Genomic DNA, 25467 nt, shown 5'->3' with positions numbered 1-25467 from the left:
TTAAATAGGAAAGTAAGGAAGGTAGTACAATTCTGCTTTACTTATGTTTGTTAGTCATCTGCAGGACACATACTGGAATGTATGATACAGGTCCAGTTTCTGCTACTAGGCAAATGACTGAAATCTAGGACTGCTAGGAAAGGCTCATAGCCATTATGTTACAAAATAAATGCTTTATTTTCTTCTGCTGATTATTCTTCAGCTGAAACTCTTCTGTCTTCTTGACCTTACTTTTTACTTCCCAGTCTTGTCCTTGTTTTCAATGATAAAAACCACCACTTTTAAAATAATTTTTTCACAAAGAAACCAAAACAGTAACAAAATCACAAAACACAACTATTATTAGAAAGAAGCCAAATCTTGCCTCTGCTTGACCCTTCCTCCAAGCTATTTTCTTCATGTTCTTATTCTCTAACAGATGAGTAATGTTTTCAGCCTATCTGTTCCATGGTAATCTTCTTCCCTTTACAGTGTCTTTAATCTTTTTCTCCAGTCAGGACAATAATCCAATTTTTCCATAAAGTGACAGGATACTCTATGGCCAGCTCAAAATTATGTCTTCCAAACTGAGTAAACAAAATAAAATATGTATGTAGTATGTGAATGAAACAAAGTCCATAATGCATTATTTAATTAGATTAGAATGCATTAACTAATGCATTCTAATCTAATTAAATAATGTGAGCTAAAAAAAAAAAAATCATAATAAAAAAAATAAAAACAGAGAAAAAAAAAAAGAAATGGCCTGTACATTTTCTAATAACTGAATGCCATAATTATGTCTCAGGAAATATTCATACATATATAAAAGATAGGTCTTATAAAAATTTTAAAATGCACAAACAGGAATTAGGCAATCTACATGTATTCAACAACCTTTTAGAAAGCTTTTTTTAGCTTGTACTTTTGAGTTTCAAAAATTAGGAGGTTGTCCACATGATTTAAAATCTCAGGCAGCAGTGTGTATGTTTTCATTAATGTAACCTTATCTACTTCCTCAATCAAGTACACTACGAGTGCCACATAATATAGTGTCCTTTTTCAGCATTTACATTGTATAACAAGAATGTCCTCTGATATTTGTATGACTAAACTTAAAAAATGTGTTAATCATAAAAGGCTTTTGTTCCTGTTGCATAGACTACATGACAATGTCAGATAAATATTACAGACGTCTTTGCTGTGTACTGTATATACGATACTTAGGAGCATGTGGAAACATCACTAAGCTGCTTTTATTGCACTGTAACAGTAATTTCAACAGATTAGTCCTTTCCCTCAGTCCTATGTCTTGCTGCTTATCATCCTTTTAAGCATGTAAACCAGCAGTGCATAACTGACTTCTTAATCTTTTAACAATTAACTCTCAATACAGACAGCAAACACACTTTGTTCCAAAATACAGTGTCCGATTCCCTTTCACTCACATGCCTCAAGACAGCTGCAAAGCAAGGAGCTACAGGTCTGGGGACCTGTGATAGCCAGGGCAGAGAAAGGAGCCTTTACCCGTATGTCTAGGTACTCAGTCACCAGTGATACACTCTAGGCGAGAGCTACAAGAGAACACCTGCTCTGACAAGACAAACATTTTCAGACAGCCCATGCAACCTTCCTACAAGTGATACACAGGAGCAGAAATTTTCTAATTGCATACAGGACGTTAATCAGCATACACAGAAATAAAAGGTTGGTAAGCAAATGCTTTCCTTTATCATTCAGATGGTGAAAAAAAAACTGGGTATAAAAACAGCTGAATTATAATGTTGGCCTTTCTTTTATAGATGATTCCTTATTTTACATAAAACAATGTCTACTGTATGCATCAGAAATCAATTTAGAGACATCTTTTTTTTGCTTGCATTAAAATTTTCTGAAGCTCTGCTTCAATCAGAGAAACATCTCAGTCTATTCTTACTAATTATATGGCGAGCTTCAAAACTCAGATTTTGCTGCCTATTGTTTAGATTGCTTTTAGCAAAGGTAGCATGTTGTTTCACTGAAAAAGCTGACAGATTACTTGGAAGACAGAAATTCTTACCATAATTCTTGGTAAATATTTGGGCTCCCTTTAGTGAAAAACCTTCCCTGTTTGTCATTATACATGTGGTTGCCAGAAAAGAATGAAAAATAGTCCACTGTATTTTGATGACCACTGACTATTTCCTTTTGAATTTTAATTCATTTTCTAAAGAGATAGTTAAGATAATAGATACTTAAAAATATCAGTTCTCATTAAAAAGAAATGTTTTCAATCCTTGCAATTGCAGAGGAACAGCTGAAAAAAAAAAGACTGACAAAGCAGAGAAAGTAAACAAAACCCTGCTTTTCCCTGCTTTCTGACTCTATGGAACAAAAAAGCCATGACAAATTAAACTTAGTGAGTTTAGTGACCAATTAAGTAATTAATTCAATTGAAATTTTGTGTTTGCAAATGTCAAAGCAGAGGTTATATGACAATTGCTCGAAACACTAAGTATTTTAAAATATATGTCTACCTTGCAAAGCTCATATGAAAGAAAGTCTTGCAAGCACTTTTAAGGTCATTGTAATATTAACTATGAAGGCAGTTACAGAAAGTCTCTGTTTTTCAGAAACAGGTATTTGAGAGACATCTCATATTCCTTAGAGAGCTAGGATATGAAGGCATAGAGGCCAACACATAGGGCTGTTTACATTCCCCTGGGACTGGAGAACATGTCTGGACAGTCTTGCTGGATCTTTAAATGACTGAATGATTTTTGTGCTGCTGCTCTCTCCAGTACATTCCTTGCCTCCCAGAGTTACCCTTCTTGTGCAAGCAAAGCTGCAGACATGTTGTAGCCTGTGTCTCAGGTGGCAATTCTGTTGTCCTGTTTTCCTTTTCTCTAGCAGAATAATGCCAGATCAGAACCAGGAAAAGAAAAAGGGAGTTTCAACTGAGAAAAGCTAGCAGTCATTTTCCATTGGATTACTACTTCTTTGGAATAGAAAGCTCTCAACAGATTAAGACTAAGGACTGGAATAACCAGACTGCAGATTAATTAAAATCAGGCTAAAGGAATTACTCGCTTGTTTTAAGATAATTGTTCAGATGCACTTTCCAAGACTGCAGAGTAAATTTACCAAAGACAACATGAGAAAATATCCTAGAGCATCCAAGGCTGGATGGAGCTCTGAGCAGCCTGGTCCAGTGCAAGGTGGTCCATGGCAGGGAGGCTGGAATTAGGCCATGTGTAAAGTCCCTTCCAACAAAAACCATTCTATGATTCTATAATTCTTTACAGACTTCTTGGACTAAGTTTATTTCTGACCATGCTGAGATAAAAATCTTGATACACGTGCAAAAAAATTCCACTTCTTAGAAAATTGGTGAAAATAATGCAAACAAGAGATAACACAATCAGATTTCATACTTTGACAGACAGCCTCTAAAAAACCCAAATGCAGCCAAACAAACAAACTATGTGAGAACTTGAAAGTAACTTAGTAGCTGATATTGTGAGAAGGATACAAAGGATTTGGTTAGACTGGAAATTAAGCATGCATTTAATAACTCCTTGGAAACAACTGGTTTGTTACAGCAAAATCAAGACTTACTTGTCATAGCACATGATTTTTTTTTTTCTCAAAGTGTTTTGAATTTGTCAGAATTTGAGAAAACATTTCTTTGTTCTGAGCAGCCCCTTCATTTGGAATGTAATTTAACCTCCTGTGCATACACTTTTGTGAATGCTTTGGAGAAACCTTACAAGCAATAATCAAAAACAAGCTAGGTTGTATTGCCAGAATACTGCAGACAAAAGCAAGCATGAGGCTTTTCATTCCAGGCATACAGCAGGTGACAACAGTATGATTTCTGCACTGCAGATGGGTGTAGGACTGTAGTCTCTCTGAGAGAGACGCATGCTCTTTTACAATAGTCACTTTTTCATAAAATTCACTCCTTCTCTCAATGTTCTATATTTTCCCTTTAATTTTCTTTGTTTTCTGCTCCATAAATAGTATTTTTCTCAAACAATTCTAAAACAAGAATTTATGGGCCTTGCCAATCACATTCAAGTGTGAAAACTAATCCTGACACAGCTTTGAGGACTAATTTTTTTTCCCTGTAGCCTGCTTATTTTTCCCTCTATTTATTTTTTTTTTTTTTAGTTTGAATTCTTACTTATACACCATGGCTATTTTTGGCAATAGAAGTAATATAAGAATGCTAAAAGAAAGCTAGGGATGAAACCTAGTCTAAGTCATCATCCCTTTTATTTATTTTCTCTTAAGATTGTCTGTTTATTGGTTCAGTTTATGAAGCCTGCCAGTTTGACTTTGCCTGGAGCTAAATTTAGTGGTTGATTAATTTCAGTGAATCTTGCATGCTGGCAAAGAAAGCTGAGTAAAAATTTCCAAATCATAGGCAAGACATGACACTCAGGAGGTCTTCTGTTTGTGCCCTTGGCCATTAAACAGTAACATCCTGAGAAAGGCAGAAAGGCAATAAAGGAGCCATATGAGCTAAAACACAGGGTCTTTTAATGGAGTATCTATTGTAAGACTAAACTTGCAGCTATTTCAATTGTTTCTTAACATAGAAAGATAAGACATTTGGCCAGATAGGTAACACAGTGTAATCAAGAATTGACAGATTGCAAGGTAACTAAGAATGTCTCTTACAAATTGAAGACTTCGGAAATTGATGGGTTTAGAATTTTTGCTTAAAACATCAAAACATTGTGCCTCACATGCTTTAACTTCATTTGTATGTTTATGTGCCATTAATGCCAGGATGCTTTCATTTTTAAGTTGCTCTTTTACCAATACATTTCATATGCCTTATGGTTCATACAAGATCTTGCTTTCTGCAAGAATTCCCCTGAATTTTACAACTATATTCATTGAATATTGTTTAAAATGTAAAAAAAGCTTGAGGAATATGACAAAAGTCCAGCTTGTCAGTAAGATATTTTTAAACTACAGAATGGAGGTCACCCCATAAAGAAAAGCATCTCAGTCTGCTGAAGTGTTCCTGAATCCTAGATTGTCACATAAGACTTTTCAAATATTTGTAGTAATCATGGCTGAAACTTTTAAAAGGAGACTGGCCAACACTACCTATATTATGTTCTAAGGATCTTGCATGATCTTCACAAGTTGTCCCCTATGACTCTTTGAAAATATGACAATTAATTTTTGCATAAAATACTTTACAGAAATAAATAATTGTTATGCTATAAAGGTTGTTTTCCAAACCTCAGTTTGTGTTTGTGCACAATTTTCTTTGAGACTGCAGGATGCTATTGTAGATAATGTAAATGATATAAATATTGCAAAATTATTATTCACCATTTATTGCAAATGCCAGAAAATCCTATGGTGAAAACTGAATACTTCAGAAGTATGCAGAAGTTCCACAGTATGCTGCCTGCACTTTGTGTATGTTCAGTCTGTTGATCAGACTGTTCAAACTTTTGGTCTCAAATGGTCTCAGATTCTATCAGACCAGAAAATACAACTTAGGCAGCAAAAAACAACATTTGGTGCATCTTACAGGTGTATTGTATGAAACATGCTTTCATATTATATATATGATAGTATATGCCTGCCCTCTTGGTTTTCACCTTTTTTTTAGGATTTTTCACAGGACAGTAAAAAATCTAGACATAGTTTTTATTGCGAGTTAAAGATCCTGCACAATCCTTTATTTACTCTTAACTCCCTTTTTCTTGTTTGTACTCTTGGGGGTCTTTTTATTCTAGTAAATGCCAATAAGGTATTTTTGACAGTTCTCAGATTAACTGCTGGAATTGTAATTATCTTGTTAACTTCCATCCTATGTCTTAAAACTCAGTGTCAATTATTATAATGTATGTATTTTATATTTTTTTTAGGTCACTAAATCCATTATTGCCCTGCTCCAAGCATGCTGTGCACGTGGATTTCAGCAGTTGCCGGAGGAATAGTGGTGCTGTGTGTCTCCCTGAAGATCTTTCTCCCCTATTTCTGGGCAGACCTGATCTATTTCTTGAGATGGAAGAGGTCAAAGGCAACAGTAAAAAAGTGGGCAAAAAATGGAATTCTCTCCATAACTGACCTTTTCCGGCAGACAGTGGAAAAAAATCCCCACAAGCCATTCCTTATCTATGAAGGGACGGTGTACACTTACCAGGATGTGGACAGGAGGAGTAACAGGGTAGCACAGGCCTTCCTGCACTACAGGAATCTGAAAAAAGGTGACACTGTGGCCCTGCTGATGGGTAATGGACCTGACTTCATCCATGTCTGGTTCGGGCTAGCCAAGCTGGGCTTCATCGTGGCCTTTCTCAACATCAATATCCGCTCAAGATCTCTCCTGAACTGCATTAATACCTGCGCAGCAAAAGCACTGGTGATAGGAGAAGGTAAGTTCTGTGTTGCATTTCACTTACTGCTCACTTTCTTCCTGCTCTTAGCAAACATAGAGAATTAGAGCCCTTCAGAGCTGCAAGCTCTTTATGTATACACACACTTAAAAGGACGGAAGAAAAGGAGGGGAAAAAGTAAGGAAAGAGGTAGTGTTGTCTAAAAAGGCGAGAAAAAAGATAACGTTTACATTTCAAGGGTATAAGCATAAAATAAGCCCCATGGAATTAATTAGTAAAATAAAAAGCTTAAATCTGAAACTCTCCAAGTACTGGACAAGGTACCAGGAGCAATAATCATGCATCAGCAAGAAAACAGCCTTGGGAGATACTTTAGCATAATTTAATTTCTATTTCTCTTTATTAATTTATGTGGCTTTTATAAAACTTCACTGACTAGAGGAAGACATAGATTCCTTTTGTAGTTGTGAATTCCTTCAGCTCAAAATACCCACATAAAAAGTTATGTTACTTTGTAACTACTTTAAGTAGTGATCGCAAGGTAGCATTGCTTGGAGCAAAGATTACAGCACAACAAGCTGCAGTTTTGTCCCTGTTTATGACATATTATGCAATACTAGGCAACTTATTTAACTTTCTACTCTTGTTTTCCCATCTTTTATATAGGTTGGCAGTGCTACCATAATTCCATGTGAATATGTGAGGGTTTGGTATTTGGTATATGCACCAAGCTTCAGAACAACTGCGATGAAATTAAATCCTGTATACTAGCATCACTAAGTTCATGGTGTTTCATCAATTACAATTAAAGCCACATGAGAAATATAGATAAATTAAACATTAGGATGATTTTTTTCACTGTCCAGTAGGCAGGTTAGCCCTCCTATGGGTGCAGTAAGTTTATACAGTGGTACGATATATCACTTCAGCACTAGTAATCAGGTCTGCAGTTGTATTTATTTTAATAATTACATTGGGGTTTTGTTTGTTTGTTTGTTTGTTTGTTTGTTTGTTTTAACTTGGCAGATTGTTTGGAATCAATAGAGAAAGAATTTATTTTGACTCTTTCGGAAAATGATGTTGCTGTCTGGCTGATGAGCGCCAGTTCTCCTTTCCAGCATGTTCACACCCTACCAGACAAACTAGACAAGGTGCCTGATAATCCTGTTCCATCTCATCTTGGAGCTGTCACTGACACAAGAAACACAGCTCTGTATATCTTCACATCAGGAAGTACAGGTGAGGACAGGTACTAACAAAGTACAGCTGCGCCCCTGAAAATTAAGGCAGTATAAATTAAGCAAAAAGACACAAAAAGACTGAACTTGAATTTCCAAGTCAAGACAGGGAGGATTAATTATTTAGAAGCACAGTACACTTTAAGTCATTTTTGCCATAACTTAACAAGAGCGTAATTTCAGTTACTGAACTTCTACATTGATACTCCATGGCTGAAATTAATTTCTTGAATATAAAGCAAATAAAGTCAGTCTCTAAGAGTTGCATAGAAAAGGAAGAACAGTGGACCTTTGCTTTTGATTCTGAAATAGGAGTTATTTTTAGAGTGATAGAGTGGGGAAATCTGTCCACTAGTCAACCCAAACAACATCCTAGAAGTTATTTCTATTGCAAATAGAAGCTGAGTGACACAGTGGGTCTCCAGAAAGTTCTCCCATTCTCACAAGGAAAACCTGTATGCAGAATTGTTCTGTGAAAGGCATGGACTTTGTCCCCCAAGATGAAACAGACACGGCAGGGGGGTTGGTAGTACATTATCTTACACTATCATTATCCCTTCCAACCCTAACCACTCTATGACTCTAGGATTGAATAGTTTTACAGGGAGAAAGAAAGAGTGAAGGAGCTGAGAGACTAAGGAGATATACTCACAAAACAGCAAAGCATAGGATGAAGACTCAGAAGAAGAGAATTCTCCCTGTACCTTCCCCACATAATTCTACTTAGAGTAAAATTATTCTGTGTGCAGTATATTTATAGTCATCTGCTCTTTCCCATTGGCAGGTTTCCCAAAAGCTGCTATCATCACTCATCGCAGAACTCTGGCTGCCTCCTTAGCACTGACTCAGTGTGGTGCGGTTTCTCAGGATATTATGTATGTCACTCTTCCCTTGTACCACATCAGTGCTTCTCTTCTTGGCATCAGTGGATGCATTCAGTTAGGTAATATTTACCTTCTAGTGAAGTTTCATTAACTTGACAAGGCTATAACATGTTAGTGTTAGGTGAATAACTGCTTGGTAAATAAAATATTTTGTTTACAAAAAAATCTTTTGTAATTTTATCATTTTTATCACCTCTGCCATTTGCAGGCAATATCTAAGGTGTATGCATAGTTTTTGAAGCATAGAACAGACTCTAATTGTTGTATAAATCCAGCATAAAATGACTTGAGGTCTGTGTATTGTTAGCACCACTGCATATATTCTGTAGGTTTAACCTGAAATCATATTTCTACCCTATGCCAAAAGTCTGTAAAGGCATGCACACAGGCATCTGAGGCTTGATTTTTAGCGTCAGAAACTATAAATGCATTGTGAAATCCCAGCCTTCAGAATAAGATTGACTAAATGTGTTGTGGAGCTTTTTCAGTCTCTTATTTGAGTAAGAGCTACAGAGATAGATTCATCATATTAAGATGAAAAACAGGAAGAAGGACCAAATCTCCTCTTCTAAATTTGATAATGGGAGTTATTTGCAGAGAGATAGCAACCAGATATTTCCCAGGTATGTCCTTTTCTGTTGTTAGCCTTGCCCAGATGCTGGGTTTTGGCATGCTAAGTACATAACTGGAGTGTTTTAAAAGACATTTCAGTGTTTTGTTTATTCAGAAACAAGGCAGGCAGGCATGCTGGCTTACAATAACTGCTGGCAAGGCTGCTTCTGTCTAACAGAAACACAAACGGGATGGGAAAAGGAGTCTATGAAAAGGTTTGAGGCTATGAATTTTCTTGGAACAGAAAATGTAAATGTAGGATCACATCTTTCTTTGGTGTTTAGATAGAGATCTGGGAGTTGGATTTGAATGACAAAGCTTTGTGGAGGTTTCAAGATCAGGGAGGAACAAGCAAGCTGGGAAAAGTGGACTAGAAGGGATTCAAAATTTGGAAGGCCCTGGGAAGCCTCATACAGGACAAACAGGACTTGGGCAAAAAGGAATTTTTGAAAGGAGAGAAACAGAGAAATTCTTGACTGGCAACACGTAGGAAGGGATGGGGTGGCAGATATGAGAGGTGTAGAATGAAGTGGCTTTTAGAATGGAAAACTCTGAAAGAACATCAGGGTCACAGAAAAAAAAATAGCTTTGATTCTCAGTTGTCAAGGAACAGAAAAAGGGGAATGAAACAGAAAAAATAAAGACTCAGTCCATTTCTTTTCCACCACTTTTCACACAAATGAAGCTCACAGAGAAGCTGTGAGCTATCATTTCCCCCATTCCAAGATCTTATTTTTTCAGAGTTAAACTGGTTCATGATCTTGACAGAAACGAAATGTTTAGGCTGTGACCTATTCCTAACAATGGGAGATCATTAAATGCTTTGGTTTTGTTGCTTCTGTTACTCTAATTTTTTAGTTACTACCCAAAAAAGAAGCAAGGCTTAATTGTGCAAGTTTCATTTAACAGACAGATCCTGTTGGAAATCGCTTACAATTTATTTAATGAGCTGAATTTATCATTAACTGAGTTAAGAGAATGACAACTTGTTTTGTTTTGTTTTGTTACAATAGTGGTAGAAGAGAAGGGGTTTATTTTAAAGTTTGTTTTGAAATTTCTTATCTGTTTTCATCACATAGGAGCGACTTGTGTTTTGAAGAAGAAATTTTCTGCGAGACAGTTTTGGAATGACTGTAGGAAATACAATGTAACCATGTTTCTATATGTAGGAGAACTCTGCCGCTATCTCTGCAATCAGCCCTGTGTAAGTTCCATTTGCAAATGCAGCTTTAGATATAGTAAATCTGAAAGTCAGATAGATTCCCACATTTCTGAATAGTTTAGTATTTTCAACGTTTTATAGCTTTTTACAGTGCATACAGAATTTGGGTTTTGTGTTCCTTGTTATTACCAATAGCAATCAAGTTTACACCAGCAAATGAAGTGGTGACAAAGGAGCAAGCCTGGCAGGATAGGACACTTGTGACACTCACAGAAGTGCCTCTGCAAAGCCAGGCTTGTTGGCTTTTCGTCTGAGTGACCAGCAAGTCACAGGCCAGTCAGGAAAAGGTTTAAGCTGTAAAAGCTTAATCATACATGATCCCAAACAGGAGTCCAAACCAGATTGAATGATTAAACAATTTCAGTGCTCTGTTCCAAAGTAATTCTTTATCTAGAGAGGCCTATTATGTTCAGCATTTCATGGATGATAGTTATTTTTTAACTTTGAAATTGATGAATGAGTTTTTATTATTTTAAATCTTTTTCTTAGAGGTCTTCAAAGGCACATTCTCTTCCATGCCTGTATATATGATGATGGATATATCTGTATGGAGCCAAAGTACTAACAGTGTGGTGCAAAATCTTGATCCCCCTTGAGATAACAGTCCTAAAGCACATGACAACTAAATCATGATCAGGTTTGGAACAAAGTAAAATGTCACCAAACAGTGACAAGTAAGTCTGAAAATACTTACTAAGTTGGAACTCTCATTTCTCCATGACAGCTTGGTTAATTTTTTGGGAAAGCTTGGGTAATTTTTTTTAATTTTATGCTTGGGAGTTAGGATATTACTGAAGGGAGGTGACAGGAAGTATTCCTACTTACCTCAAAAAACCTCATGTACAAGCACAAAGTTCAAATGATCTCCAGTGGTACGGGTCAGAGATTGATGCAAGGACTAGGAACAAAGAAATATCTGAAAGAATTCTCCAGCTGGTTTGAACAGAATCTTATTATTAGGTGGTCTGGACTAGGAGAGGGATCAAAGACAAAAAGTACTAAAGGGTACAAGACAGGATAGCTGTTGGCCAGAACTCAAGCCTGTACAAACGAGCCTGAAACAACGCAAGCCTGGCCAACAGCTACTACTGTATCAGTAGTCCATGGATCAAGAAACCAGAAAGGAATAATTAGCTAGGCCAAACCAGTTGTGTAAAGGTTTCTCCTGCAAAGGAAAAAGCAATGAGAACTATCTTTTCTTGACTCAACAAACAAAAATTTAACAGAGAAGAAATAGATACTTAACTGGCAACTGGTAAGAGGGAAAAACAGATGGCCTGGATAAGTTGAGGAAGGTGAAGTTGCTAACAGAAGTGGATCAGGTACATCAGGAGCTCTGTCAAGATCATATCTTACTAGACTATGACCACATATAACATATAACCAGATGTTATATACATATATAACATGTAACCTCTACTGTACTACCCTGGTCCATCTACACTGAAAGAAACCCGTGCAGGGTAATAGGTCTGGTGTGGCTCAGGACTAGGACTGAACATGAGGGACCTGTTGGAGTATGCTCCACATCATACACAGGAGTCTGTCCTTCCCTCCTTTCACTGAGCATGCCCAGGTCTCACAATTTGAGAAAGAACATGGATTTGGAAACTAGGAGGCACTTGGGCATTTCTTCATGTGGACAAAAACTCTGTGACTAATTACAGCTACTGCAAGATAACCAGCCTCATGTACCTATCAGAAGTAAATATTAAGCCCATAGAAGGTAACAAAATACTGAGAAAACATGTTTTTAAAGGGAACCATGTAACTTTTAAATAAAGACATTTAAAATTAAAGGTAGTTCAGGGAAATGCTGTAGATTGTTGAACCAGGCATGAACCAAGGTAAGAATAACAGTTTGTCCTACTGCTTGTAATCTCTCAAACTCTTAAGTTTTACTTCAAGTCCTACAGTACCACAAACTACCTTGGGGAAAAAATCAAAACCCATAATTTCTTCCTGAAGACAAAGTGCTGAAGAAGGGACAATATTACGCATGAAGGAAGTCTCCCAGTCAGCCTCCCAGCTGGTTTAAAATTGAGTTGGATTGCATACATATGATCAAAACAGTTATTCCTTCAGAGTTACCATTAAAATTGCAAAAGAAAACACATCTGATTAGGCAGAAGCAAGGGATATCAAACTCTGGTTTGACTCCTGTGTTTAAGAGTGAGGTTTAGTCTGCATTACAGTTGATTCTGTCATAGCAAATAATTAATCTGCCATAAAATGCAGTTCTAGATCAAGTGAAGTTGTCTGCTAATACATAGATCACAAAACAATATGTGAATGTTTTTGAAAGTCAAAAGTTTGAAACTCTGCTAAAATATTTCAGTGTTATTACAAGGCAAAGCTCTGTCTTTAAACCACCTTAATAGTATTTAGAAATCAAACATAATTTTGCAGTTTTAAAGATCAGAATGACACTGCAACAAAACCAAAGGCATTTATTTGATTTGAAGAAACTATTCCTGTTTACCTGAAATAAGTTTAATTTCTGCTGACATTTAGCCATAACAGTAACTTCATTAGTCAATCCCAAATACACCTCCCAAAAAGTGAGGGCTTCTGAGAGTGTTGACCACAGTCCTACAGACAGGGGGCTGAGCAGTCTGCCTCTATGGAGAAAGCACTTAAGTAAGTAAACTTTTTAATAGTGTACCACAATAATTACATCACTAACATGTAACAATAACACATTAGCCACTACATTTTGACTGCAGATTTTATTATAATCTTTTGATTAATCTGGATTTAAGACTAAAATTGAACCTAATAATACGAGGTATTTTAAGCAGCTTAGAGTTATTCTGCTGCTTTTTCAGGTTCCATAAGGAACATGGCAGATGTGCAAAATTTTCTACCAATTATTATTACAAAAAGAATCAGCCTTTGTGTATCACAAGTGTTTTCTAAGGCACAATTTTGTTGATACAGGAAAATTTCTCTTTTTGATGGGAAAGGAACTTCTATTCTATGGGAAATGGCACTTCCTTAAAACTTATTTATTTACAGCTAAAATCTTTTTAACTTTGTAATATACATCCTCATTAGAGAGTTCATAAGTGAAAATTCAAATAATTACAGAAATAAAGTTTTCACCTTGCAAAACCCCTCAACCTCAGACCAAGATTTCTTATGCTTTTCTGGTTTATTTTTAAAAACAACAACAACAAAACCATTCTGTGAAGTATTTTAGTCAAGGTGGCAGTTCACAAATGAAAATTGTTCTGTTAGAAAGTATCAGGTCAATTTTAGGTATTTTTCCCAGCTGCAGAGTGTTTATTTTTGTCTGTTCACAGAAGGAAGAGGACAGAGTTCATGAAGTGCGCATTGCGCTTGGAAATGGCATTAGACCTTCTGTATGGAAAGAATTTCTAATGAGGTTTGGCCCAGTTAAAATATTTGAATTCTATGGGTCCACAGAAGGAAGTCTTGGTTTCCTGAACTACACTAATAAAATAGGAGCTGTGGGCCGTGCTGGCATCTTCTCAAAGGTAAGGGTAAGGGTTATCAAATCAACCAACTAATCAACCAATTAACAGTACAATCATTTTAAAAAATTAAAAGGCATGGGAAAGGCAGAAATTATAAAGAACAGGAAGGAAGAAAATGCTTCCTTCTTTCCAGATTCAATAATAATCATTGGTTTATGAAAACAGAAGCCTTATTCTTAGCTGCTTCCTTGCTTCCTATTCTCTACCTATATTTTGAGCCACAGTAAATATACACAATGAGTACACAGAAGGTTGTGTACCCAACTTTTCCCCCAGAATATATTAAAAAAACCAGACTAGCTGTGTAGAAGTGACTACTTACAAGACGGAGCAATGACAATTTTTGTTAAAGTTTACTTATCGTCCTGAAAACCCGCATATAATAAATGATGAGGCCAGAAACTAGTTTTGATTTCACTTCTGGTATGAATCAGCAGATAGATATTCCAAAGCAAACTTACACAATTTTGTTTTTTTGCTGCATCTTATTTCTCTGAAATAAGATTAGCAAAACAAAAAAAATGCAAAAGTCTCAGCAAATGGAGCAGAAAAATATTAATCTCAAAGTATCTAAGCTATAAATTTACATATACAAACACTGTTGAAAGTCTCCATATTTCTACCATTAAAATGCCCTGACAATCTGCAATGCTTTTCCAATTTGTACAGTTTCTGTGAATCATGGACTATTATACTACAATTATGTACTATTTAAACAATATTAAAGATTCAGATCAGTTAAGATCAAGACCAGATTAATGACTTCCAAATGATTTCTGCTTTATATCTGAGATGCCAAAAACACCTTGGCATGACAATGATAACAACTGTGCAAGACTTTCAATCTTCTAGCAATCTTAACCACATGCATGGAGGACTGAGGCAGGAAAGATTAATTAACTCATTAAGCTGAAAGTTTCCACTTGCATCTGTCTGGTATAATTTTTGAGATGTCTATAAATTTATTTTGGGTTTTTTTGGTCAGAGAATCATCTTGATTTGCATTCCAGCAATATTAGAAATGGATGGCAGTTTTAAAGCAAAACTGACAATTTGATCAAATGCACTTTATCAAATTATTTGAATCTGACCCTACTCTTAGACAAGAGGGTTCTTTTTATCAATAAAGGAGATTAACACTTACCTGTATATGTATACTTAGCATTGCTTATCATGATATAAACACTTTCTGACAATTGCATCTTAGAATACTGTCAGTTTATTTCAGGCTGTCTCAAGTGTCCAAAAGTCAACAGGGACTATGCATTAATTCAAAGCAATTTTTATCAAAGCTAGAAAATTTGTAAGAAAGAGGTGACAAAAAGTATGCACATATGTTTTTTGGTTGTTTTGTTTTGTTTTGTTTTTTTTTTTAGTTTCTACATTCTTTTGAGTTGTTGAAATATGATGTATGGAAACAAGAACTTATAAAAGATGAAAATGGCAGGTGTAAGAGAGCATCCATAGGTAAGGAAAAATATTAGTTATCTATTAACTAAAAGATAACTCAATTTAGATGATGATATTTTTGTGATCAACAGATTTTTGACATACACCTAGAACTTCAAAATAGAAAAAACAGGAAAACAGATCCAAACAGAGATCTGTTGCTTATATATGCAATCATATATCTAAATATTTATAAAGTAAAGAAAATTTAGAAAAGAAAGAATTACAATCATAATTGTAAAGAAAAAAATACAATAATATAAGAACATTAGTAATATTTGGGACACATAATATTTTTATTCTCACTTTAGAAGCACTTCTTTCTATTCCTGGAAAAATCAGATTGTTTAGTCCTTCTTTTAAAAAAAAATACAGCAATTCCCAGATATGTTTTGCTCTGAGGCCAGATGTTTAAAGATGCTTTCTAAGTTTCAGATTTAAAATTCTGAGGAAGAACAGAAAATTTTCAAATTGTGTATCACATTTTTGTATTTAGTGACAAAACCAGATTTTTCTATTTAGTACCTAGCGTTGCACAGTCTTTCCAAACTCCTACTTAAAATGAAATACTCCATTTTCAAAGCTCCAACTCTAAAGAGTTGAAGCTCCCAGACTGAAAATAACATAGCCTCTTAGTTGAGAATATGCTTGAGAAAAATCCTGAAAACTGAGTTTCATGAAAGACAGCACTGCATTTATTGAAGCCGCATCAAATATTCATGTGCCTGTGTACACATGCATGAATCCATCTCTGTCAAAGTTATCAATTCTGGGGAAAAGGTCTTTAACATCACGAGTTTTAGTATGGAGATTTAATTATCATAGAGATAAAAATCCTGAAGGTAGAAGAGAAGCTTGTGCAGACGACCTAATAAGTTATGATAATGCCACATCTCAATGACACACAGTAGTACTGGTCATCAAATCAGTAATTATTATTGCTCTTCTTTGGTAATATAATATGATATGATATGATATGATATGATATGATATGATATGATATGATATGATATGATATAATATAATAAATGTAATATAATATAATGTAATATTGTTTTATTTATTATATATGTTCTATTACATTCTATTACATTACATTACATTACATTTTCTAGTAGCAGTACTGGGGGAAAAAAAAGTAGCAATCTTCTATTATTTCTGATAAGATATTATTTGCTGATAATGTCCAAATCAAGAAAAATATTTATTCTTTTTTCTAGAAATGAGCTTGCTTCCTCACTACAGTTACATTAGAAACTGCACAAAATATTATTGGGTTCTCAGCGAAATTTATAAAATTCCCAGTTTCATGACACAACCAGCAAAATTTTGCAGGTTGTTACATATATTTTTAGATAACTCTGAAGCTGTCACTTGATGAAAAGCGAGATGATAATGACAGCAAATTTACAAACTGGACTAGAGGATCCTCCTGTAAAAATGACTTGGGGCTAGAGCAACCCCTTTTTTAAAGGCAACATTTTTGTTTGGTGTTCTTTTGTTATAAATTATGCATTGTATTTGCCAATTCCTCTTCTGAAAGGTAGTATGAGCTTTCATTCCATTTTCCATATTGAGTGTTCAAAAAATGAAGAGGATTAAATTTAAGATGCAGAAATACAGCTATGAAGAAAATTATCTGTTTGAGAACATCTCCTTACATCTGCTGAAGGAGCAAAATAAGTTTTTTGAAGATGGAATTATCTTTTAACATCAGGAGCACATTGAGAAAAAAGCCAGTACTTACCACAGATAAAGAATAATAAAAGAAACATGTTTAATGGGTATTCTGAATCAATTCCAGCAAAGTCAATGGAAGTTTTGTCCTTGTTATAAATAGACAGGCAGCAACAAGGAGTGATGCCCAGTAGGGATATCCTTCAGGCTCCAGAGATTCCTTGATGATCAGGGGCACACACTGGGGCTTACAACTTGTTTTGTCACACTAGCACACCAGCGCTAGGGCAGTAGCATCCCCATCCTCTGGAAAACCTCAAAGCCCTCAAAGATCTTAAGAACTATACATTTTGCCTCTACATGTATTTTTTGACTACCATCACCCTTTTCAAATGACAGATAAATCAACTTTTCAAAGGGTAAACACTTTTTACCAGATAACTGATGTACAACGCACTCCAAAAAATCTCTTCCCTGTGGTGCAGATTTTTGGAAGAGAAGGAAGCAAAATTATGTTCCCTTTTCCACTGACTCATTTCTTCTGTTCAGGGAAGAACTAAGGAAACATAGCAATAAGACACATAAAATCGATGTGGCTTTCCAAAGGAGTCTTAATACGATAATTTATGCTCTTAATAGCCCACTCTATATATTTGTTTGCATCCCCTTCTCATGGCCTGCAGGTAAACCTGGTCTTCTAGTTTTTCAAGTTACTGAAGATGGCCCATTTTCTGGATATGCTGGAAATAAAGAAGCCTCAGAGAAGAAACTCCTGCGTAATGTGTTTGTGGAAGGAGATGTGTATCTTGACACAGGGGACCTCCTAGTGATGGATGAGGATGGGTTCTTCTACTTCACTGACCGGGTGGGAGACACCTTCAGGTACAGCACAAGGTTAAGAGTAAATCCAGGGAGCTTGGAAGAAATCACACCACGCAGGCCTGGATTACACAGGTCAGACTCAAACATGATGAATGTCGACTTTGTTTAAACAAAAACACTAAGGATAGGATTCAAGTGCACCAAAGTTCTCTCCAACATATTGGAATTTTTCAAATTTGGCACTTCTTGTATGACGGGGATCTCAAATAAGATGGCACTAAACCAGAAAAGGATTTTGTCTGTCCATCTACATTCTTCAGTTAAGAATGTAGCCCACATTAAAAGTCCTCTGTCACATATAGAATAAAACATGTGTAAGCTGTCATCTATATTAATATAAGAAATATTTTTAACAGGTGGAAAGGAGAAAATGTTTCCACTTTAGAAGTTGCAGAGATCATTGCCATGATGGATTTTGTCCAAGAAGTTAACATTTATGGTGTAAGCGTAAAAAGTAAGACATTTTCAATAATTTAAGAATATAAAAGGAAGATTGCAACTTCTTACTGTAACTTTTCTGTTCTTGCAACTGCATGCATAAGTACATGTAAGGATATAAGTGGTTTCAGCTTGGTAATTCAGGCTTTTCTACAGTGTTTTGAGATTTCAGTTTCAGCAAAATACTGCATTTAATAAATATGATGTGCTGAAATTTTGTAATGAATGGAAAAAAATTTGGATAAATTAGAAATTGTAACTCAGAAGTGAGAAATATTAAGTGAGAAATCCAAGTTATGAACTACACAAGACTTCTCTTAGGATACAAGTTTTCATCTGAAAAATAGTAAGATAGAGTATATTAAAAGATAATGTCTGAAAACATTATCTTATGAGTACTGTCCAAGAACACATATATTTTTTCATAATTGGAATGTTCTCAATCATATATGATGCTTCATAAAAATATACAATATCATGCTGAAAAGCTGTAGGAAACCAAATTACAAAATTTAAAAATTTGTCAGAAGATGCAGCCATTGAAGGAAGAGGTTGAGGAAGACAAACTTTTTGTGGTGTTGAGTAACTGTTCATCATTTCCTTTGGAGGCAAATAAAGTCTAGTATTAAAAGAAACTAGTCACATGAACAAGAAGCTGTCAAGAGACAGCACTGAGAGATGGGAAACACAATGGGTTCAAAGAAAGAGGATACATAAAAATAAAATTAAAAGGCCATCATCTGAATGGTTGATCAGCAGGTGGCAGTCATGCAGTGCATGCAAATAAAACTGTAGGCTAATGTTCAAAGCATCTCTCATTATCATCTACAGCTGGAGCTGATGGGAGCTCTTCTAAAGGGTTATTGCTGCCTCAGGCAGTAAATAGCACATAGAAAAAGGCCTCAAGATTCACATCAATTTTTTGTTGTAGTGTCAATAATGTCTAGATAGCATAGTCTATCATATTTCTATATTGACTTGAGTCTCAAGTATTGCCATAACAAACTTCACAGCATATCACCAGTTCAGTAACAGCAGATTTATTTTTGGGAAAAGGAATACTCATATTTTTTCTTTCCAATGCCTTTAGGCAGACCTCAAGGCTGCTCTTTTTTCCTGAACAGACTAAACTGTGTCAGCTGATTTCTTCCAATGTAGATATTTTCTCCACTTAAAATTTTTACTTGAGTTTCAATAAATAGAATGCAGGAACTATGTCTGGCACATATTTTTGAAAAGGGTTTTGTTTCAGTTTGTGTGTCAAGCATAATTTGATGCCAGTAATTTACTAGGAGTCACCTACATTTTTTGTCACAAATTTGTCTGTGGGATAGAGTGCAAAGCACTCAGCATTGCCTTTACAGTGTACAATAGGCGTTTAACTTTATATAGAACAAGTACAGTCTCATACATGTCTATATCCATCTATTACATTAGTCTTTGTGTGAGTGCATTCAGGTTTGTTTGTTTTGGTTTTTTTTTTAATTATGCTCCCTCTGATTTAATTAGGCCATTATGTTACCAGTGTTCAGGTAGGAATAAACCTAACAGGCAGTTTCCAGCTACAGAGAATTCCCAATAAAAAGACATCAGTGACTTTTTTTAACTGAATAAACCCACTGAAAGTAACTTTTTAAAGTTTTCCAATACCATGTATAAATAAAATAAGTAAAGTAAATAAAATATCATATACCTTATAAATTAAATATCATCTACTTTATACTCAGTGATGTCTGATAAACCAGGATGGATAATTCACTGTATCAATATATTTGTTCTGAATATTACTAAATCCCCCCAAATGATGTAAAACATTTACATATACTCTTACTTGTCATACTATTTTTCAATTTTCTTAGATTATGAAGGAAGAACAGGGATGGCAGCTATTGTGCTTAAACGCTACTACAACTTTAATGGAGAAAGACTTTATAAGCATGTTGAGGACTTCCTTCCAAGTTATGCCCAACCACGCTTTGTGAGAATCATGGTAAGACCATCAGGTGTCTCCCATTTGTATTTATCTTCTGTCTGACTTGAAAATTGGTCTCTTCAACCATGTAATGCAGAATGCATTTTACAAACTGTTTCAATAATTGAAAACAAAAGGAAATAGTAGCCTAAAATACTGTTCCTATGATTGTTATTATGATGAATTTTAGCAAATATATGATGAATTAAACCTCTGTTTTGTTTTATGGATCCACCCATACCTAAGAATCCTAGATGGGATTAATAACTTGGCTGTCAGATTTTGCTTCAAAGTTCTTTAACCAGTGTTTTCTTCTACTCAATAGAAGACTAAGCAAACACATGCATAGCCTTACTCATAAGAGTGTGTTCTTATAAGAGGGTGACATGATCCATTTCAAACCTCTACTGATGTGGCTGTTCTTGATGTGATTATTATCCACTGTTACTCACAAGGCACCAAAGAAATACTCGATTATTTACAACGGATAGTAAGAGAAAAGTTTTATGGAGATTTCTTAATGTGAGAATTAAAATGCACTTACATGTTTTACAGTACAAAAGCAGAACTGGGATACAATTATTTTTAACGTCCACTTTAAAAGTATCCCTTCACAAGGATTATACCCCTTGTGAACACATCAACCACAGGGTGATCTGCAACCAGGCAGGACAGCATGAACTGCAAAGGGTAGGAGAAGGCTCCACATGACATCATCTGAAAGTTTGTAGGTCACAGTTTTCTACAGTTTTCAGGGGATGCTGAGAGGGATTTGGCAGTTTTACCTTTCCTTAAATACTGATAAATTGTCAAAAAGGTACAGATTTAAGAATTTAGAGATTGAGAAAACCTTTTTTTTTTCACTAAAAGATTACTGTACTAAGCAAATGTACCTTCACATGCAGTAAGAATAGGTTATACTATATATACATCTATGGTGAATCAGGACATAAGTGGTGTCTTCTGGGAAAAGCTTTTGGAACAGATCTGTCTTTACAGCTCCACTAGACTGAGCAAATCTATACAGAACTCTAAGATTTATATATGTGGAACCGATTAAACCTGTTTGCATTTATGTGTTCGCTGACTAAATTTTTTTTGATAACTGAGGAGGAGCCAAAGTAAACGAGGTTACTAGCAGTACTAATTAAATTTTACTAACTAATATTTACATGCCTGCAAATTTTTATTAAAGGAGATAAATTCAATTTTATTTTAAAAAAATCAAAATGAGAAAAAAAATTTTTGTTGGTTTATAAAATGTCTTAGGGGAGTATAACAGGATGAATGCCAAACTCACAATTTTCTGTTTGGAAGAAAATTAATTCCCTTCTCTAGGTCCTGAGAAAGAGGTCATCCTAATCAAGAGTGGCAAACAAATACTTGAAATCCTCATGCAATATTGGATTAAAAACAAAATCATTCTTGAAAAAATTTCAGCAGTCTGTATGTAGGTTTTTTCTAATATGACTTACAATTATGGTTGACTGGTTTTGTGCAAATCAGACAGACTGATTTTCTGTTTGCCATATTTCCTACTTGATGCTAAAAAAATAGTAGAGGTACGAGGACAAGGATGCAAAAAAACCAGGGAAATCCGGGGCTCTGTTATGTTTTCCACCTGAGTTTTTTTAACTTCCTTCCAACAAGAACTAAAAAGTGGTTCTTTTCAGCGTGGGAAGAAAAACAAAATGTTCACTGCACTGAAAACACCTTATAAGTAATAACAATGCTTGAGAACAGTCTGTTTTAAACTTTTCTCTTAATGTAAACAATATTTGAAAGGCGATTTATTTATATACCACTTCTGTTTGAATACACCAAACATTGTCTGCAGAACAACTTGTTCATGAATCGGCATTTTAACAATTGCTGTATAGAAACTCCTTATACAGGCAAATAAGACAAGAAGGCATTTAACATTGTCGAGTTTAACGTTTTAAATTAAGTTTAGCAGTAGGAAATCAGAAGAGAGCCAATACCACAAAATCAGTCAGCTCTTTGCAGGGCATCACTGAGTATTCTGTACTCTACTGATTTTGTGGTGGACTGCTCTAAGGAAGGTTAAAAGAAAATGCATATGTTGAAACAGAAACTTGCCATCTTGTGTGTTGCTTTAGTAGGAAAATGAATAAGAAATGAAATATTAATTTTGATTAGATTTCACTGTGCTTGTGAATCTGAGAACTGTTTAACTGAAGAAATTGCATAGTAAATTGTATGATCTATTTTATTCAGTAAGTACACCATAATTTCACTTATATAGACTGAAATGGAATATTGCACCTTACTTGAATTATTTCTTTTGTAGGATGTTATGCAAATTACTGCAACTTTTAAGCATCAGAAAATGCATCTGGCAAAGGAAGGATTTAATCCAGAAATTATATCTGAACCTCTGTATTTCATGTATGAACCTGCACGTTCCTATATTCCTTTGACAAGAGAGATATACCAGAAGGTGGTTTCTGGTGAAATACGTTTATAAAGCATAGAAATAAAATTACTCTATAATACAGAAAATTTCAGATATACTCCTGAAACCATTTCAGCAGGAGCCGCTATGCAATATTTGTTTTAAAAATACAAGAAATTCAAATTAATCTTATGATATTCAAATCTGTTGCTTCCAATGATACAGACACAATAGTTATGTGCATTGTGTAGCCTGCACTGCATCTGCTCATATTATTTCCTCACATGTGGGCTCACATATGCAAATTTTTATTTTACATTTCTCACTGATTCAAATTATTTTTGTCTTAGCCACCATTATCTTAACCTAGCTGAATATTTTACACACCTACATTTTATTCTGACACTGCTTCTAAAATGAATAAATTATTAGATCAATAATGTCCTAGGCATAAATAAAGTGAGCCATCAGAGACTTAAGCAAAATACTGCACAAGCACTGCATGTACACCTCAGTTCAATGTTTGATAATTATACAATGTAATATTTAATTGCAGTATTTTATGTGATGCTCAAGTTCAGACTTTTATGGAAAATAAACAGTTAGTGGTGAAATATACTTGTAGTATTTAGTGTACATTATTTTCCACTATTTACACAAGAACACAGATTATTTGCAAAAATTCATGCTTGATGGTACATTATCTCTTCTTTTACTCACCAGTTGTCATATTCCTGAAGCTGAGTACTCATGAAAATGGGACAAAATTTACTATAGATTTTACTGGAACTGAACACCTAGAAACTCTTAAAAGGAGCTAGAAAGTTTCAAAGGTAGAATCAGATCAGAGAATATAACATTACCATACCTGCTGGATGTACTTTCCTTGAGTATACATATCTGGTTTCATTTAAAAATCAAACAAGTCTGCACTTATGTGAGGTAAAACCTCTCTACTGTATGATTCCCTGGATTCAAGTGAACTTTTGCCTGGATTAATAAAATATCTGTACTGTAAAGCTAATGCTCATCCCAGTTAGAGCCTTACACACTTGCATGATTTCCCCAAGCATAAGAATTATTTTTTCTTGGTTTTCAGTATGTGCTGTTACTACCACTGCTAACTCTGCTAAGTCTGCCATAATGCAGTGGTGCACAGTAACTGACCCAAACACCTTTGGTGCACTGTAGGGCACAGGACACAAGCAGCCCCACACCACAAGAACTCATCACCTAAAGTAAGGAACAATTTAACTAACAGAGAAACTCTGTTATGATCACAAAGGTCCAAACCCCTTGGTGATACCACGTATATACCACAATATCACTCAGGATTCTCTGCCATTCCAAGTCTGTGTGTGACAGAAGCAGACACAGCTTGAGGTCTGGAATGCAATAAATGTGCGCAGAACTGGACAGATGATGTCAGATACACCAGATACACCTAGGACACACCAACATCTCCTATGAGACAGAGGAACTTGGAGTGAGAGAAGTAGAACTGCAAATAAAAACCTTTACTTTTAAGAACTGTCCATTTGTGGACTAGGAAGAGTACTGAACATAATACAGGTTTGAGGAAGACACAAGGAATTTCAATGGTTTGAATACATTATGGGACTCTCAAAAAATCTCCTTTGACTGAGGCAGTAAACTTCTTATATCCTGCCCAGTTTCTGGGAATCCTATAATCAAAAAAGGAAGGGAGTGGTTATTCATGACTGTTTAATACAGTGGTTTCTCCAACTACTTCTACTGTGGTCTTCTAACACATGAAACAATAGTTCTCACCTAGAACTCTCCTTATATGCTGACATGTTAATTCCAAAATGTCAATAACTTTCAAAACATGACATAATATTGAGACAGCTCTGAATTGGCCACTACAAAAAAAAACCTTGTATTTTTCCTACCATCTAAAGGTTTATATAACTATGCATACATATAACACTTGGACATGTAGAACATTAAATTTTATGAGGACTATCCCTATATAACTGCTGTTACCAACACACTTAATTAAGTTCACAACATTTACAAAGCTCCAAAAGCCTCAGAAAAAAGTGTAATTTTCTCCCGTTATTTGTATTAAGGAGATGTACAACAAACAACTGTCTTATTGCCTGTTATTTCTTCTTTTCTCCTTCACCTTTTTACTCTCTACATTTAATTCTTTCCCAACATTTATTCTCCAGAAAAGGTTAAAATAGAGCACAAGACAACAATTGCATTTACCAGGATCTAAGTAGGAGATGGTTGAGGAATGGGTCTCTTACACCACAAAATTAATGTGGTTTCAAGATCCAGAAGAAAAGTCCCATGCTTGTGCAGAGAAGGATGACTACCTACAACTCTTAAGCATCTAAATCCTTTTCATCCTCACTTGTTGTTATGAGTAGTTTTTTGGGCTTTCGATGGTGTAGTTTCCTCTCTTCATTTCCACAGAGCAGAAAAAGAGGATATAAGAAAAAAAAACTAAGAAAGTGAACAACTATTTTTGATACAGAATTTTAAAGACTAAAATTTTAGAACATAACCCATTTATACCAGTTAATAAAGTTGTCTTCCACACAGAAGACACAATTGGAGAAATCAATGGGAGGGAAGAAAAAGAGCAGCAACATTAAATGAAATCTGGCTTTAATGCTGATCATGTGCTTACAAGGCTCTCCAAGGCTATTCCTCTCTGGAAGGGCAAACTTATGTAATGTTAAAGTCCTAGATCTAATGTTCCACAAAGCAGAATGCAAATGATGCCTTCTAGTCTCCTATATTACTCTATTTTGAGCCAAGACACATAAGTTTTCATATCTGACAGCTACTAAAAAATGAATTGTAATACTATTCT

General features: G+C 35.1%; 1 protein-coding gene across 2 annotated transcripts; it reads left to right on the top strand.

Annotated features, from left to right (window-relative positions):
- The first annotated feature begins 1436 nt into the window (after positions 1-1436).
- Positions 1437-23237, top strand: LOC120512066 (long-chain fatty acid transport protein 6-like). Of its 2 annotated transcripts, none has more exons than XM_039729982.1 (11): positions 1437-1686; positions 5859-6368; positions 7356-7568; positions 8352-8510; positions 10143-10267; positions 13594-13785; positions 15162-15252; positions 17595-17793; positions 18150-18247; positions 20091-20221; positions 22515-23237. In XM_039729982.1, the coding sequence occupies exons 2-11, from the start codon at positions 5891-5893 to the stop codon at positions 22689-22691; spliced, it is 1863 nt and encodes a 620-aa protein (XP_039585916.1). In that variant the 5' UTR covers positions 1437-1686; positions 5859-5890; the 3' UTR covers positions 22692-23237. The 2 variants fall into 2 exon arrangements, with proteins under 2 accessions (XP_039585916.1, XP_039585915.1); XM_039729981.1 differs by having other exon boundaries at positions 13591-13785.
- The last annotated feature ends 2230 nt before the right edge of the window (positions 23238-25467 follow it).

The sequence above is a fragment of the Passer montanus genome, unplaced genomic scaffold (genome assembly GCF_014805655.1).
Source record: "Passer montanus isolate IOZ18808 unplaced genomic scaffold, ASM1480565v1 scaffold7, whole genome shotgun sequence".
Classification (NCBI taxonomy): Eukaryota; Metazoa; Chordata; class Aves; order Passeriformes; family Passeridae; genus Passer; species Passer montanus.
Note: the sequence above shows the minus strand (reverse complement) of the source record. Positions and strands in the feature narration are given on the sequence as shown.

What these genes read in the sequence shown, in the direction of transcription:
- LOC120512066 (XM_039729981.1), top strand. Translation starts at nt 5,891, where the DNA reads ATGCTGTGCACGTGGATTTCAGCAGTTGCCGGAGGAATAGTGGTGCTG. An exon ending in CGGGTGGGAGACACCTTCAG is followed by an intron (nt 17,794 to 18,149) that starts GTACAGCACAAG and finishes TATTTTTAACAG; the next exon opens with GTGGAAAGGAGAAAATGTTT. An exon ending in CACGCTTTGTGAGAATCATG is followed by an intron (nt 20,222 to 22,514) that starts GTAAGACCATCA and finishes TTTCTTTTGTAG; the next exon opens with GATGTTATGCAAATTACTGC.